General features: G+C 28.8%; 4 protein-coding genes across 4 annotated transcripts; 3 read left to right on the top strand and 1 right to left on the bottom strand.

Annotated features, from left to right (window-relative positions):
* Positions 1–38: 38 nt before the first annotated feature.
* On the top strand, positions 39–1,649 carry VNE69_02122 (protein transport protein SEC63; the record flags this gene model as incomplete). The annotated part of the gene is made up of 1 exon (XM_065472670.1): positions 39–1,649. The coding sequence occupies one exon, from the start codon at positions 39–41 to the stop codon at positions 1,647–1,649; it is 1,611 nt and encodes a 536-aa protein (XP_065328742.1).
* A 3,715-nt stretch (positions 1,650–5,364) lies between these two features.
* VNE69_02121 (uncharacterized protein) lies at positions 5,365–6,333 on the bottom strand (the record flags this gene model as incomplete). Its single annotated transcript, XM_065472669.1, has 1 exon — positions 5,365–6,333. The coding sequence occupies one exon, from the start codon at positions 6,331–6,333 to the stop codon at positions 5,365–5,367; it is 969 nt and encodes a 322-aa protein (XP_065328741.1).
* Positions 6,334–10,142: 3,809 nt separating this feature from the next.
* Positions 10,143–10,589, top strand: VNE69_02120 (PABS domain-containing protein; the record flags this gene model as incomplete). The annotated part of the gene is made up of 1 exon (XM_065472668.1): positions 10,143–10,589. One exon carries the CDS (start codon positions 10,143–10,145, stop codon positions 10,587–10,589), a length of 447 nt encoding a protein of 148 aa, XP_065328740.1.
* A 5,987-nt stretch (positions 10,590–16,576) lies between these two features.
* On the top strand, positions 16,577–17,731 carry VNE69_02119 (endonuclease; the record flags this gene model as incomplete). The annotated part of the gene is made up of 2 exons (XM_065472667.1): positions 16,577–16,860; positions 16,933–17,731. The coding sequence occupies 2 exons, from the start codon at positions 16,577–16,579 to the stop codon at positions 17,729–17,731; spliced, it is 1,083 nt and encodes a 360-aa protein (XP_065328739.1).
* Positions 17,732–17,753: the final 22 nt, after the last annotated feature.

The following is a 17,753-nucleotide window of genomic DNA, read 5'->3' as shown; positions in this document are numbered from 1 at the left end:
TCTAATTTTTTATTTTTTTTTTGTTTATTTTTCTACCCATGTCTTACAAATACCAATACGACGAATCTGGTCTGGCTTCAAGTTATTTAGCCCTCTCCTTCATTTTACCTATAACTTTGTACTTTTCTTACAAATTTTTTTTTAAGAAAAATATCTCTCGATTGTCTTGTAAGTGCGTAAGTTGTAAAAATTTACCAAAAGAGAGAAATTTCTTCGGAAACTTCTCTCTTATATTTCTCTGGATTTTAGTATCAATTTTACTTAAAAATGTACTAGTAATCAAATTAGATCTAAAAAGAGATTTCGACCCATTTGAAATCTTGGGAATTGATATAAACACAAATCCAAAACTAATAAAAAAGAAAATGGTGAAAATGATGTTAAAATACAACGTAGACAGGTGTCCAGAAAACAAAAAGAAAGAATATGAAGAAAAAATAATAGAAATAAGTAAAGCTTATAATATCGTAAAAGATAAAAATACATTTGCGAAATGGCTTAATAACGAATCAAAGTCAGGGGAAATTATGGCCATTCCTGATGTTATAATGAAAAATGCTACTTTGGCTTTTATTATTTATTGCTTGATTTTAGGTTTGTGTTTACCAAATTACGCCTATAGAAAATGGAAAAATATAAAAACTAAAAATTCTTTAGGAGTGCAATTTGACTCTATGGAATGTTTTATTAATTTTATAAATGAGGATTTAAAGAAGAAATGCGACATTAAGAATTTGTTGGTTATACTAACAAAGTCTAAAGAATTTTCGACTAAAAAATTTTCAAGTAATGCCAAAAATATTAAATCTAATATTGAATATAATTTTGGGTATCCTTTACCCGATGTAAAAAATCTTAATGAAGGTTTTTTAGTTCTAATGGATCATTTATTTAGACTCAATGAGTGTAAAGAGAAAGATCTTGATTTTATAAAAACACATAGTTTGATTTTAATAGATGGTATGAAATGTGTAGCTATTACTAAAGGATACACAGAAATCTATAAGAAACTTTTTACTTTACAAGCTATGATTCTTCAATCTGTATTTGACGAAGAATATTTCTTGTTACAATATCCTCATGTTAAATTTTCTGATTTATTCTTAAAGAAGATTTCTGGACAGAAAGTTGATGTACAAGAAGCTCTTAGTAATCTTTTAAGTGGTCAAGAACTTAAAGATGCTTTGTTGGTACATGAAAATATTAAGAAAATAGTAGTCAAAGAATTTTCTGCGGCGACTCAGAATACAGGAAATTTGAATGATGCGTCAGACGTAGAAGACGAAGATAAAGAAGATTTGATAGTAAAAAAAGAGAAGATTAAGAATTTCAATACATTTAAGATTGAAAATAAAAGTTTAGTGACCATAAAAGTCAGATTAGACATTTTAAATAAATCGAAAATTGAGAAATGTGTGCACACTTACAATATTAAAGAAAGAAGCCTATGTACTTGGTCTGTGTTTTTGACAGTAGACAATATTCTTCATAAAAATATTGAAGTTATTGACGAGAAGAATTTGAAAGATGTCATGTTTACTTTCGATGCTCCCGCGGACAAAATTAGTAGTGAAGTCAAATTGTACATTATGAATGGGCAATATTTGAGGAACAATGTCGAGGAGACAATAATACTAAAATATTATTAAAGATTTACGTGTCCTTAAAAAGACCTTTTTAAAAATTTACTGTGTTTAAATTTTGATTATTATGTATAAAAGCTCTTTTTATACCGCGAATGTGCTTAAACTAACTTCTGTTATTACTTTTTTTATTTACTTGTCAATGTTTACACCCGAAATTTTTTCTGAAAATATGGCTTAGTTTTTTTTCAATTTTTGTCAACACATGTCAAAAATCTCAAACATTAGACACTTGAATATTTTATATATAGTATACACTATTGTGAATTGGACTATTTATAATAAATATCCTAATACATAAAATTTTTTATATAGGGGAGGATCTCAAATTAAATAATAATTGGATTTAATATTATTTCAGATGATATGCAAACCATAATATCATAAGTCATTATTTTTTTCCTACAAAAGTAATCAATAAAAGCGCTACCTGCCTTTATTGATTACTTTTGTAGACTTAACTCGCAGAAAAAAAAATCTTCTAACGACAAAATAAAATGCTTATATTTAATAGATTTAATGTTCCACATCCTTCGAATTAATTGAAGAAGCATTATATGTTTCGTGATGTTAAGATATGTTTTAATGGATTACCTAAATGTCACATACGCATTAGCTTTTTAATTTTGATGTATACCATTGAATAAATTTAATATTAGCGAAATCCCCCAGAAAATTTGACTTTGAAAAATTCTTCTGATTTTAAATTTCGCTTTTATAAATCTCTAACATAAAAATAAAAATACAAACCAGGTTCATTCTATAAACATTTCATTTGTGTACATTTTGATTAAATATTAGACATCGTGCTTTGCTTGAATGTTAATAGTTTAAAAAAGACATAATTGATAAATAAATTTTTATTCTGCTTTTTTTACATTTAATTTGAATAATGTTCATTCAGATTCTATTACATATATCTATAAAACAAACATTAAAAAATATCTTAAAATTTTGTATAAACAACCCAGAATATTAAAAATTGTATTAAAAATGTAATATTTTATCCCTATTCACGTGTGTTATTTTTTATAATCAAATAAGATTTTTGAAGCATCTAAAAAGATTTGTGCAGATTAATTTATTTTTTTTTACTGAACATAATTTTAGAAGGCTTCTATGTGTTTTAAAAAATATTATATCAATAAAAATTTACTGAAAATTACGGTCTAAGCTTTTTGATTCAATAGGAACGAATTAGATGCATTTTATGTTGTACGCCAAACATATCTATTTATTTTTTCTAAGTTTTAATTGCAAATTAAAGCATTAACTTAATGTTGTATTACTTAAATGAAAACAATAAATAAAAAATATTATTTTGGCAAGTTTTAACTTTATTTGTTAAAAAAGTGATTGATGGTTGATCTTGACTATTTTAAATCAAAATTTTCTATATTGAATTTTTTCTAATGCAGAAAATAAAAAGGTTGCGTTTTGTAAGGTAATATATAGTAAAGAGAATGTCATGTTAGAAATTGTGCAAATAAATGCTCATCAACTTTTATAATAAATATTACAAATAATTTTAATCTAATTTATTACAAATTACCATTCAAATAAGACAATATAAAAATTTTAACAAAAACAATACAGAATGAAAAATAAAACAAAATAATTCTAGATAGTACTTAAATATGCAATTTTATGTGAAATATTAACATAAGTAGGATTATTAAGATAGCATATAACATCAAAGAGTTTTTTTTGTATATTATAACGTTTTAGAAAAAGATACGATGCAGAAGGATATTATCAGGCACTTTATATCAACACACTTTTATTAAATTATTCAATGTCATTAAAAACATAAACACTTTTTAGATATTACTTAAAATATAGCGCTTCAATAAATAGTCCCTTCTCTTTACATATACAATCCAAAAATTGGTTCCTACATAATGGCTTGAGATGGAATATAATTGATTTGTACCGAGGGCATATCAAAGAGCTTCGAACAGAACCAGATCGAGGCATATATCCATAAAAGAGTGTTAAAATAGTTTCAGGAATCCTAACTATGTCATATAAATATGTATTTGATACTGATATTGAAGGGGTTTCGCAGCCCGATATGTGGATTTAAGAGGGAACTCTAAGAGTATCAGAAGATATGTGAGCTTATCTTGTGAAAAGTAATTAATAAGTAAGATCTTATATCCAAATTAATATTATTGGCTAATGAATGGTAAAAATGATGCAAAGTAAATAAAGACATTATGGTAGACCCCGTAAGTACTTCCATTTAACAAAATAATTCCTAAATTGACAAAGCGAATGTTGTAAAAAAAATACAGTTGGATTGTAAAATAAGTTTATGACATCGACTGAAGGTTATACTTATATGTAGAGATATTGAAAGGTATGGCAGTTTATAGTCGCCTCAAATTTTTAACTTAACTATGAAAGAATTTTAGAAATAATTTAAGGGCTTTAGTCAATTAAATTAATCTGACAGACTGACAATCGTAGATATTTTAAGTCTGATCGTCATTGACATTGAATAAGGTGAAAATGGGATTTTTCATGCCCTTAAATCACATTTTATATATAAATTACAAGTTATAATTACCTTTGGCCGAGTATGATTTTATTAGTTGCATGGCTGAAAAATATCAATATAAAAGGTCAATTTTTATCAGGCGACTTTTATCTGTTAATTGACGGTTTAAAATACCGATATCAAATTTTATAAACAATTTATGTACTATTAGTATATTACAAAAATACAAACTTTTTTCTCTATTACGAATGCCTAATGGCCTTTTTTCCAATAAAGCGACATTTGACAAATGTATTATTATTACAGAAGTAAAGGTTTTATTATGGGCCAATAGCATGCTGTAAGATCTTCTTGTTTTTTGGCAAAATTTAGATAAATAAAATTTTTCTTTGATTAATTAAAATAAGAAAACTAATCAATACGTTGACTACCGGTTCATTTTTACATCTCTTTTCTTAAAGCTAGCGTCTTCACTTTTTAAAAAACTAAGAATAGAAAATAGCCCAAAGTTTGTCTTTCGACCATTAAGCATATTTTTATCTTAATTTTTTACCAATTTTTTAACTAATATGCACACAAAACTAGGGTTGTACTTGAATTAAAACTAACGATCTAATTATCCTATTAGTTAGAAAGAGCTAAAGTGTAAAGCATGGGTGAAAATGTTCCCATGGGAAGTGGGTGACGCTGGCCTGAACAAAAAAATTTCCGTTGGCCATATATGAGGGAAAAGGCTTTAAAGTGTTAAATGCAATCTTACATTGGTTTATTTTAAATAAAAGTTTTTTTTTGCGTACATAAAATGCTATATCATCCCATCAAAGCCAAGCTTCGTTTTTGCGTCATACAAAGACAAATGTAATAAATATTACATATAATTTGTATTAAAAATCAATGTGCTGTCATATAATTTTCTTAAAATGTACACAATTTCTTTCATATAATCTTTCAAAAGTAGTGAATGAGTTTATAATAGAATTCGCCATATAAAATAAATTTTTATATAAACAAATTAAATCTTGGCCCATGATTAAATTAAAAGTTGGACATATCTAACTTTATTTTAGATTATATGATTCAATTTTAGATAACAGGGCAATAATAAGATGTATTGAAATTTTTTCTATGCTTGAAGTTGTATTATGAAATTAAATTATATGTTATTGTTTATCGCATAAAATAGAGGGTTATGTTTGACCTTGTTAAAAAATTCTTTGTCTAAAACCTGTTAAGACAAATATACACAAAATAAATGGAAATGTAAACTTTATACATGTACATTTGTTTTATTATATTATGTTTTTCTCTGATTATTTCGCAAATTTCATTTATTCGTGAAACTGGCATAATTTTTTGTTTATAGAAAAAACTAAAATTATCTTTTAGTTCAACCATATCATTCAAAATTGATATAATTTTCTTATTTTTATTTTTAATCTTAAAATCAAGAATGATATAGATGCATGAAATAAATCGTGGTATATCAATTACATTAATAACCTCCTCTATTTTCCAACAATCTAAAGAAAGAGAATCGAGCAAACTATGAGAAAATTTTCTTAAGTATAATTTGTTTATCTTCGGTATTACAAAATCAGAAATTTCAATTATAAAATCCAAACAATCAAACACAATATTCATATCAAAATAGTTCAATTTACTAAGTTCATCTTTTATTTTTATAGCAAAATTATACATTTTTATTTTATATTTTAAAAACCTCTTGCACAAATATCGTCTGTTAAATTTAATTTTATTTTTTTCGTCTTTATTAAATTTTACAACTATAACCCGTTTTGTTTTTTTAGGAAATAATTCCGCTAATTTCAGCTTGATATTATTAAATTTATCTTTCATCTCATTCAATTGATGATTTAAAAATAAATAGTCTTCTATGTCATTTGCCGTCGAATTGGAATTGACGTTATCAATTTGTTGACAATTATCATTTGTGGTCAATCCTTTGTATGTCTCTAAATTACCACCTTTTATCAAATGTTCGAATAGTACTTCTATTGTTGGATCTACCCGTTCTTCTTGAGGTGCTTTATTGTTTTCCTTTGTCAAAAATTTAATAAAAATATCTTCGTTGTTCTTTTTTTGATTATCAAATTGAAGCTGTGTAGATGTTTCACCAGTATTGAAAAAATTGGCTGAACATTTGAAAAATACAATAAATATAAACATATAGGGTAAACACATTTTTTGTTATTTATATATGTAAACTTTCAACAATAATGTTATAAACTTTGCATGAGTTTTTTTTTGGCTTTAACCCGAACAATTGTTTGTGTAAACAAATCTGTAAGTAAATATACTTTTGGCATATTTTAACAGGTATAGTTCTATCTATCTTACGTTTTTTTAATAATTTTGTTCTGTGGATCAAATTTAATTATATATACAAATTTATTTTTAAATATATATATATGGTTCAGTCACATTAAACTTATCATTTCAGCACAGAATATTATGTTGCATGTTTGTGATTATATATATACACGGATTCACATATCCGAAACTAATAAGATAATAAATAACCAAATATAATATGTGTTTATTTGTAATGTGCAGATACTTTTAAGAAGACGTATAAAATGTATTTTTTCACATTAATGTAAAAATCTGCGTTGTTAATACTATTAGAATTATAACAATTGAATTATAATTTAAATTTAACAACACAAACATTAAAAATTCTTTTAAGATAAAATAAATTATTTTTTGTTTAAGATGAGGCGTTTCTAAATCGACTATATATTATATTATTACATGAATGCGTGTATAGTATAAGAAATACCTCAATAAAATGCAATTATAAAAAGTTGCAAAAAAAAACAGGAAAAAGTCTTATTAAAAGTTCTTCAATATTATAAATTTGCATGATTATCTTTATAGTAGTAATTTTAATAAACATTACAACACTTTATTATATATTTTAAATATTGTAATTAATTTTATTTTTTGGTTACATTTTTTTAGGTTTATCTAATGTTTTTACAATGAATATATCTTTGTTTTTCACTTTATTAATTACAATCTAGAATTATATATGTCATATAAATATAGACACTAGCTCTTGTAGCTTTTTGTTTTAAAAAATTCAAAGAATTTTTATATTTCCGAGAAAACTTATAATAATATTGCTTAAGACAAATTTTAACCTATATTGTATTATTTATTAACTTTTTTCTTATTCAACAAATTTGTCAAAATACATTACTGGGACGTATTTACAGTATTAAATTTTTTTTAAAAAAATCCTTTTTTATACTTAACATATAAAAATATTTTATTGTTGTAATAAGAGATTGTCCAGAGGAATTTTATACAGTATAAGGGCATATACGTAATATAAACACAATTTTTTCATCTTATATTTTTATACAAATACTTCAAAACCTTCCTTTATTGTTTACAGAAAATTCACATTCAAAAACCTTTTTTAAAAAAATCCATACCAAAAATCAGTCCAATTAGAGATATTTGATGCAGATTTTATCTAAAATAAGGCTTTAAAATATGTATTATAGGTTTTCTGTGTAGATTGAGTTTTAATACTGTGTTCTATTTTAGACCAATTAACATTGCAATATTTAAAACGTAATAACTGATTAATGAAATGATAATTTTTGCATTCATACAAATATAAAAGATGTGGTTAATATCATTTATATAATCAAACTTTGGTATACTGTGAAAGTATTATTGAAAATGAATTTTTTATTTGATGTTATAAGATCATCGATATAAAATTTTTATGCTCTAGAGATTTTTGTGTGATATTTGTTGTCTCCGAAAAACTGCATATCAAGCAAAAACTACAGTTTTACATCGTCATCAAAGGAAATAGGCGCTATATTATAGAAGGCATCATTAAAAGGAAATTTTAATAGTGAAAATGATAAAGGTATACGAACGTAAAGAACATTGTACGTGCAACAACAGCATTTCAAAATATCAATCTTAAAGTAAAATACATACCTTAATACTAGAGGTTTTTATGAATTGAATAATTTAATATAAATTTAACTCGAATTGTACCTCTAAAAGAAAATTATTTCTTGTTAGAATTTATATTTGTTGTGGAAATACAGAAAACTACATATAAATATCTTGCAATGCCGTTAGCCCATTGGTCAAGGGAAAGCTTACATCGAGAATGACTAGGCTAGAATCCTAGAGGCTCCAAAATGTTCTACTTTCATGGTGCTGTTGGAACAACTCAGATGCTAAAAATCTCTACGCAAACATCATGTTGGTTCAAATAACCTTCTGTATGTCAAGACATGGGGGATTAGCATCTAATGTGACATCGCTTTACGTAAAAATAGTTTCCTTGAGGACTTAATGATGTCAAAAAGTATCTGCCGAGAACAAACCTAGTTGGAGCCCATAATGATGACCTAGTGTGGATTATAGAGCTAACTCAGTCTAGACGAGTAGAAAGTAGAAGGCAGCGTGGAAACAAATCCTACGTAATTGTATCTCGGAGGGTAGATAGTGGGAGACTAATGGTCAACACATTTTCATAAAATGCCGTGCTGTAATTCCGATGCAAGGTTGTCGTATTTAAAATACATTACATTTTAGGGAATTTTATCTATTAAAAAGATGTATCTTTTATTTTATTGAAAAATTTTTCTTGTAGAGGTATCTGCGTGAAAACTTCTTCACGCGTTTTTTAGTTTTGATGAAAATTATATCTCCTGATGCCAAAGTGCAATGAATGGCGACTAGATTGTTGCATAGTAAGGTATATAGTGAGTTTTGGTGCGTAAGAAATAAAAAGTATCAGTTGGATAAGAATCACGTCCGAATACGCCCGGTTCTCATACAAGGAACCACCATTTTATTATTGAAAAACAAAAATACTTTATTTTTGTAATAGACAATATAACTTAAGATTAAAAATTACGGTATAAATATCTAAATTGATATTTTAACTAATTTACGGTATCTATTATTATTTTACATTGTTTTTAAAATTTTTAATTTTATTGCTTTAATTTTTTCTCAGTTTACAAAGAAATAATTATTTTTTTTTACGATGGTTGGCAGTGCCGATTCAACTACTTATAATGCTAATAAGATAAAAATAATGAGATTTATAATTTTCTTTTTCAAATTTGTAAATTACTGATAAACATAATCTAATATACTTAGCTTTCAAATATACAAGTTTATTTCTGTCTTTGCCGTTGCATACTAAAAGTAATGTTTTTCTTTTAACAAACAATAAAGTCGCTTCATAAGTCTAAGACATGTATTATTTGTATGTTATGTCATGGACGAGGTAGTATTAAAATGTACAAATATAAACTATGTGACTGGATTAGACAATGATAAACATATCCACAGTTGAGTGCTGTTAAGTGATTACATGTCTTATCCTGCAAGATCTTTGTGAATACAGTCTTCCTTAGAAATTATAGTTAAGGTCACAATATAACCATAGAAAAAAAACCGCCCTTTGAATGTCCATATCGACAATAAAAAAAGTTAAGAATAAGAAATACTTATCATTTATTTTTAGCATTTATGATAAATTTAAATTCAAATACAAGAGAATATAATGTTCTCGTAGTAACCTGAGTATCTCTGATGTGTGCTTAAAATTACTAGTGTTCTAATTATAAATGTCCTATTACACAATAGTGAGTATTGAAACATGAGTTAATTTTTAAATTGTTTCATCAATTTTAATCTTAATGTCCTAATCAATTCGATTATCTAATTGCCCCTTTTATGATCTTTGTGATTTAAATAAAAAACGAAAAAGTAAAAGAAGAAATGTAAAAATTTAATTGGGTAGAATTTAAGGTTTTATGTTTAAGTTTCAATTTTCCAAATTCTAAAACATATTAGATAATTAATTTATCAATAAAAAATGATAAATTACTAATATAAAATTAAATTATTCAAAAATATAAATTTTTCTTTCTTACATATGTTTCAAATTTAAAAATAAAAACAAAAATTTATCAAAACAAAAAATGATATTTGCATTCTTATTTACAATAAGTTGTAACATGATGGGAGGATATTTGAATTCTCCCAATGATCAAATATGCTCAACACAATTTATGGATCAATTAAAACGTCATGGAATATCAGTCATTCGTATTAACAACTATGAAGACACATTGACTGTTGTGATTAAGGATGAAAAAGATAATGGCAAAATCTTCGTGTCTAATATAACTAAAAAGAAATCTAAAGATAAAGTTATCAAAAACATAATAGTAACACTGCATACAACGCCTTTGAAAACACTTAAAAAGAAAAATTTTTGGGAGAGAAATTATGATCACATAGTAAATCTTCCATTTATCAACAATACGTTCTCTAAAAAAATATTGCAAATATTTGCATGGTTATATAAGCTCTATTACAAAAAGATACATGTAAGATATTATTATCTTGTGATAGATCAAGATTAAATTCATTAACTAAATTTTTACACCGTTTTTCATATTTTACAATTTTATTAATTATAATTTATTTTTGTCCTCAATTTTTTCATTTATTCTAATATACTATATGAATTGCATATTTTAGGAAGTGCTTATTAATGATGTTGTTTATACAAAAGTTTTAAAACTTTGAGTAAGCATATATATTTTCAATAATAAAATGACTACAAACATATGTCCAAAAAAATCTGATGATTTAAGGCTCTTATTATTAAAATTTATTCTTCCGAATGAAATATAAACAATACTGTTTGTTTGTATAGCAATAAATTCAATTGAAAAAATAACCTTAAAGATATTCTTTTCTATTCTACTTGAAAACACGACTCTACTATAAATAAATTCATTAACCATTCATAAATTTTTTATTATTTAAAAATTGGTAAAAATTGTCTCCTTTTCTAAATTTAAAATTAAATGTTAACATTGTTTTATGAATATTTGTTTTGATCAAATAAAGAAAATTAATTCACAAATGTGAATTAAAACTTATAAAAAATGCAATTAAACATCTTCTTTTTTTTAAAAGAATTATGTTTAAAAAGAATTAATAGACCTCAATTATTTCTTGACAAAAATGTACTTTGTTTTTTATATTATTTATTGATCATAGCCAGAATTTGATTTTTAAGAATAAACAATGAGAAAAAAATACATCTTATTATACCTTATGCGCATTAAAATTTTTAATATAAGTAATATCTAAAATAAAAAATACACTGTATATCAGAAAAGTAAGAATAAGTGGTTGAAATAGTACATATTTATACAGTAATTACATATTAATAGTGTATGTTATATATCCTTATTATTTTTACCCCTCATTATGGAAAATAAACACATGGGGGCGATACCAGAAAATGGGTCTACAAAGGAGGACCGTGGCCAAGAGGCTAGAATATTATTAAAAGAGGTTAAAAGGATTGTTTATGAGTTGTTTTTAGAGAAAATTGATGAGTGTGGATTTAAGTTAGAAATTTTTAGGAGAGGTTCTATTTTATTGAGAAATTTTATTGTTGAGAGGATCTCGCAAGAGGGTAGTTGGAAGGAAATTGAGGAAAAATTAGAGTTGCTAGCTATTCAGGAGGAAAAGGAACAAGTGAGAAAAAAAGAATTTGAAGAGTTGTCCCTAGCGTTATGGGCTAAATTTGAGGAGAAGAATAAGTTGTCTCGTGAGGAAAATAAAAAGAATATGCGTTGCTACAATTGTGGGAAGTTAGGCCATAGTGTTAGATTTTGTAGGGGAATGAGGCGAGATTCTGAAGACAGAAGAAATAAAAGTAGTTTTAATTATGTTGGTAAATGTAAAGTGCAATTAGACTTAGGGGGTAAATTTGATGACGATTCCAATTCGGACAAATGTGATTATTATAATGTTGATGGTGGAAAACGTAAGAAGAAAAATTTAGGGGATATACAAGATTATAGCAAAAGGGACAATAATAAGAGAGTTCTGTTGAGAAGGGATGTAAGAGGCATCGCGTATTTAGAGGAGATTATTTCACGGGTAGGAGGAAGAGAGGATGAAGATATTAGTTTTTGTAAGGTTGAAAAATGTATTATCAAGACTCAAGAAGGCAAGAAAGTTGTTAAAAAAGGGCAGGCTATAGCTCAGGCTTTGTTGAAGAAGACGGAAGATTATATTAATAGTTTGGAAAGAAGAAAGATAATTAGAAGGTCGACATCTGACTGGAGAAATCCCATTAGAGCGATTGAGAAACCGAATGGTGATATAAGATTAGTAAGTATTTTAATTGCTCTTAATGACATTGTAGAGAAGGACCCTTATGAGTTAACTAGGATAAGAGATGTTATTAGAAGTACACAGGGATCTGAATTTTTTACCGTGATAGATCTAAAGGAGGGGTTTTATAGTATTGAGATGAAGAGAAGGATAGGTTTAAGACGGCTTTTGAGTTTAATAAAAAGGTATACGAGTGGAATTCGATGGTCATGGGGTTTAAAAACTCTCCGCAGATATTACAAAGAATAATGAATGGGATTTTTGAAAAATTTATTGGTAAGGGAATCGAAATTTATATGGACGATATTGTGATTCATAGTAAGACAAGAGAGGGTCACGACAAATTGTTGAAAGAGGCTGTGGATATATTAGAGGAGAATAATATGAAAATTAATTTGGCTAAGGTTCAATTATGTAAACGAGAGGTGATGTTGTTAGGAGTAACAGTTAATGGCAAGGAGATACTGCCATCTGAAATAAAGCAAAATGAAGCGTTAGAATTTCCCAAACCGGAGTGTGTATCAGATGTTAGGAAGTTTCTTGGGCTGGCTGGATGGTTTAGAAATCATATTGATAATTATGCAAAACGTACATTGGCGTTGACGGATTCTCTTAAAGGACGAGGAAGTAATTGGAAATGGACAGAAGAAATGGAAAAAGAATATATTAGTTTAAGGGAAGTGATTAGGGATTTAAAAGGTTTAGCAATTGTTAATTATAATAAGGAATTTTTGTTACGCACGGATGCGAGTAATGTTGGAATGGGTGCTGTTTTAATGCAGGAAGATGATCAAGGTAATTGGGTACCAGTACAGTGGGCATCAAAAAAGTTTACGCCTACGGAAAAGAGATATGGAATCAGTGAGAAGGAGATGTATGCAGTCTTTTGGGGAATTAAAAAGTTTGAATATGAACTACGCGGAAGAAGATTTAGGGTAGAAACTGATCATAAGGCATTGATCGAGATTAGAAATAAACCAGCATTTAACAATAATAGAATTAACAGGTGGATTGAAAAGATTCAAGAGTTCGACTTTAGCATTGAATATAGAGAGCCTAGTACCATGGTTGTAGCAGATGCACTGAGTAGGGTACATGAAAATGAGAAAACGCTAATGAATAAGGAGAGAAGTATTAAACAGGCACAGGGTAAATGGGACAAGCATGTTAAAGTTGTTGATGGAAAGGAAATTTGGGTATTTGACTCTGGTAGAGAAGCGGAGATTCCAAAGAAAGAATTGCGTGAAGGTTTAATTGTCAATGCTCATGAAAATTTGGGACATAGAAGTTTAGGACCAGTGTACTATGCAATGAAGTTTGAATTTTATTGGCCGGGTATGAAGAAGGATATCGAGGATGTTTTAAAAAAGTGTGAAGTTTGCCAAATACATAATAGGAAAAAGAGTGGTGGTTGTGATTTTGTTAGTTCAAGATTTTATTTGGAAAAGGTTGCTTTGGATTTGATTGAGTTTAGAGATTTAGGGAAATATGTGTTGGTCGTGATTGATTATTATACTAGGATCGTTTGGGGAAAAGTAATAGAGGACAAACGCGGAAGCTCGGTTGTAGGATTTTTAAAACAGTTGTGTGGATCAGGAATGAAACCGGTAGAAATAATTACTGACAACGGTAAAGAATTTAGTAATGAATATATGAGGAATTGGTGTTCAGAGGAAAATGTATTACATAGGAAAGTAAGCGTAGAAAGTCATAGAAGTAATGGAAGAGTGGAAAGGGTAATAGGAACCATAAGAGAAGGAATATTGAAAGATGATGCTGTGGATTTTGAAGCCAAGGTTAATAGATGTATATGGCGTTATAATAACAGCTATCATGAAGGGTTGAGATGTACACCGTTTGAGGCCTCAAGAGACGAAACGGGCCATGTTATGATCGAGAATGGACCTGAAGGATTTTATAGTAGGAGGTTTGTGGCTCGCAAAAGAGAGAAATTCTATAAAGGTCAGAGAGTTAGGGTAGCGAAGAAAGAGAACTTATTGGGTTGTAGTAAGTATGAGAAAGGAAGGTTTTTAGGATATGGTGTTATCAAGGAAGTTTGCGGAGGTGACTCGTACTTAGTTAGTTTGGAAAATGGTAGGATCGTGAAAAAGCGGCATTATGATTTTAAAGGTCTGCTTGGGATTAATGAGTTCTAGTATGAGACTACCGTCTTGGAGGGGGGATGTTATATATCCTTATTATTTTTACCCCTCATTATGGAAAATAAACACAGTGTATACATGTTCAAATTTTATAGTTACAATATAATATCAAGACTAGTGCATTGCATCAATAAAAGAAAAATTTTATATATTATGTAGGGTTTAGAACCCTTAATAAATAAATGGTTAACATGGCGAACACAAGGATGAACAGGGAAACAAGAGAGTCCCGTAGTCAAGAGGCTAGAACATTAGAGAAAGAGGCAATTAGGATAGATAAGAGACTAAAGTTAATATTGAAAGTTGAGAAAGTTGAGTGGAAAGATGTTATGGATTTGGCATCTGCGAACTTGCAGGATTATATTTTTGAAAATTTTTGTGACGGAAGGAGCAGTTGGGAGGAAATTTATAAAGGCTTACAAAAAGGAGCAGAATTTGAGAGAGAGTCAAAAGAAAGACAAGAAATGATTAAAGAGATTATGGATAAAGTGTTGAAAGAGTTTAGGGAAGAAAGAAAAGAAAATCTTAGGATGTATAGGAAAAGAAGAGAAATCAGAGAAACTACAAAATGTTTTATATGTAAGAAAGAAGGGCATTACGCTAGAGAATGTCATGAAAGTGTAGCTGGTAGGGAAAAATATAAAATTAAAAAGGAACAAGTTTTACAGAAAGAACCAATTATCAACAATGAAGGGAAAAGATGTAAAACAGTAAATAAGTTAGAAAATTTAATTGAAAAGTATCCGGAAGTTTTTAAAGAATCAGAAGAAAAGATAAAATATCTCACAGGAGAGAAGTGTCCAATAAATACTAAGCAAGGTGAAAAGGTTGTGAAAAGAGGGCAGAATGTGCCATACTACCTTAGGGTGAAATTTGAGGAGTACTTGAATAAGTTGGAAAATAGAGGGGTTATAAGACGTTCCAAAAGTGAGTGGAGGAGTCCAATAAGAGCACTTGAAAAACCAAATGGGGACGTAAGATTGGTAAGCAATTTGATGGCGTTAAACGATTTGGTTGACAAGGACCCGTACTCACTACCGTTAATTAAGGATATTATGAGAGCCACACAGGGGTCAAAAGTATTTACGGTTATCGACTTAAAAGAAGGGTTTTATCATATTGAGATTGAGGAGCACCATAAGCACAAAACAGCATTTGAAGTGAATGGTCGAGTATACGAATGGAATAGTATGGTTATGGGGTTTAAGAATTCGCCTCATATAATGCAGAGAGTAATGAACAGAGTTTTAGATGAATTCAGAGGTAAAGGCGTGGAAGTATATATGGATGATATAGTTATTCATGGTAAAGACGTAAGAGTGCATGACGAGTTACTAGAGAGGGTAATTAAAAAGTTTAAAGAGTGTGGGTTGAGAATAAACCAAACAAAGATACAATACAAAAAAGATGAGGTGATGTTGCTGGGAGTAACAATTAATGGGGAGGTCATGGGACCGAATGAGATTAAAAAGCAGGAGACATTGGAATATAGAAAACCTGAGAATGTTAGAGAGTTAAGAAGATTTTTAGGACTAACTGGTTGGTTTAGAGACTTTATTCCCAACTATGCGTATAGAACAGTAAGGCTTACTGAGGCTTTAAAGAAAGATGTTAAGTGGAATTGGACGGAGGATATGGAAAGAGCCTTTGAGGATATGAAGCAAGGCTTGAGAGATATGAAAAAGTTGAAGATTCCGGACGGAAAAAAGCTATTTAGAGTAAGAACTGATGCGTGTGATACGGGGATCGGAGCAATTCTATTACAAGAAAATAAAGAGGGTGAGTGGATTCCGATACAATGGGCATCGAAAATGTTGACTCCTACCGAGCGAAGATATACGATAAGTGAGAAGGAGATGTTGGCGGTGTTTTTTGGAATAAAGAAGTTTGAAAGTGATTTGAGAGGAAGGAAATTTCATTTGATGACGGATCATAAAGCATTAGCAGAGATCAGAAATAAGCCATACTTCAATAATAACAGAATAAACAGATGGGTAGAACAGATACAAGAGTTTGACTTTACAATAGAGTATGTGAAAGGGGAGTTGATGACAGATGCAGATGCGTTAAGCAGGCAGTATGATCAGGTAGAAGTTTCGGATGAACAAAAAGAAAAGGACAACAAGAGAAAAGAAGTGATCGAAAAACAAATTTTGGGAAAAAAGCAGAAACATATTAAAGAAAAGGACGGTAAACAGTATTGGGAATTTTCCACAGGTGAGGTGAAAGAGATATTGAGCCTAGATAGTAGAGAACATGAAATAACAAGAGTACATGAGGAGTTAAACCATAGAGGTGTCAAAGGCACTTATTATAACATTAAACAAAGATGGTATTGGCCTGGTATGAAAGATCATATTAATAAGGTAATTAAGAATTGAAAAATATGTGGGATTAACAATAGGAAAAACACAGGAGGATGTGATTTTGTAGTAACTAGAAAGAAATTGGAGAAAGTGGCGTTGGATTTAATGGACATAGGTGGAGAGAATATGTATGTGTTACTGGGTATTGATTACTTTACTAGAAGGTTGTGGGGTTCGAATTTGAGATGTAAAGAGAGTAGTGAAGTTATAGAGGTATTACAAAAGTGGATAAGGGAAGATGGTTTTCCAGAGGAATATGTGACAGACAACGGAAAAGAGTTTGTAAGTAATAGATTTAAAGAATGGTGTAGTATTAATGATATTAAACATAGGAAAGTGGGCTTAGAAGCTCATAGGAGTAATGGTAGAATCGAGAGATGCATCAGAACTATAAGAGAGACATTGATAAAGCAAAATGATGGGAATATTTCTGAAAAGATAGAAAGAGCAATCAAAGGATATAATAATACACTACATACAGCAATAAAATGTACGCCGATGGAAGCGTGGAGAGATCAAACTGCTGAAGTTATAATTGAAAATGATGAAAATGGAAAATATGCTGGTCGGTTCAAGAGAAGACACAGAGAGACATTTACAGTAGGCCAAGAGGTAAGAATCGCTAGGAGAGAAAATTTAGGTACACGTGCGAAAACAGACAAGGGAAGATTCACGGGTCGCGGAAGGATCGTAGCTATAAGTGAAAATGATTCATATATTGTGAGACTACTGGATGGTAAAATTGTTAAAAAGAGGCATTATGATTTGAAAGAGATAAGGAAGAGTTGTTTAGAAGATGGAGAGACTACCCGTCTGGAGGGGGGATGTAGGGTTTAGAACCCTTAATAAATAAATGGTT

Source organism: Vairimorpha necatrix, chromosome 2, assembly GCF_036630325.1.
Source record: "Vairimorpha necatrix chromosome 2, complete sequence".
Classification (NCBI taxonomy): Eukaryota; Fungi; Microsporidia; family Nosematidae; genus Vairimorpha; species Vairimorpha necatrix.
This window is presented reverse-complemented; position numbering and strand designations above follow the sequence as displayed.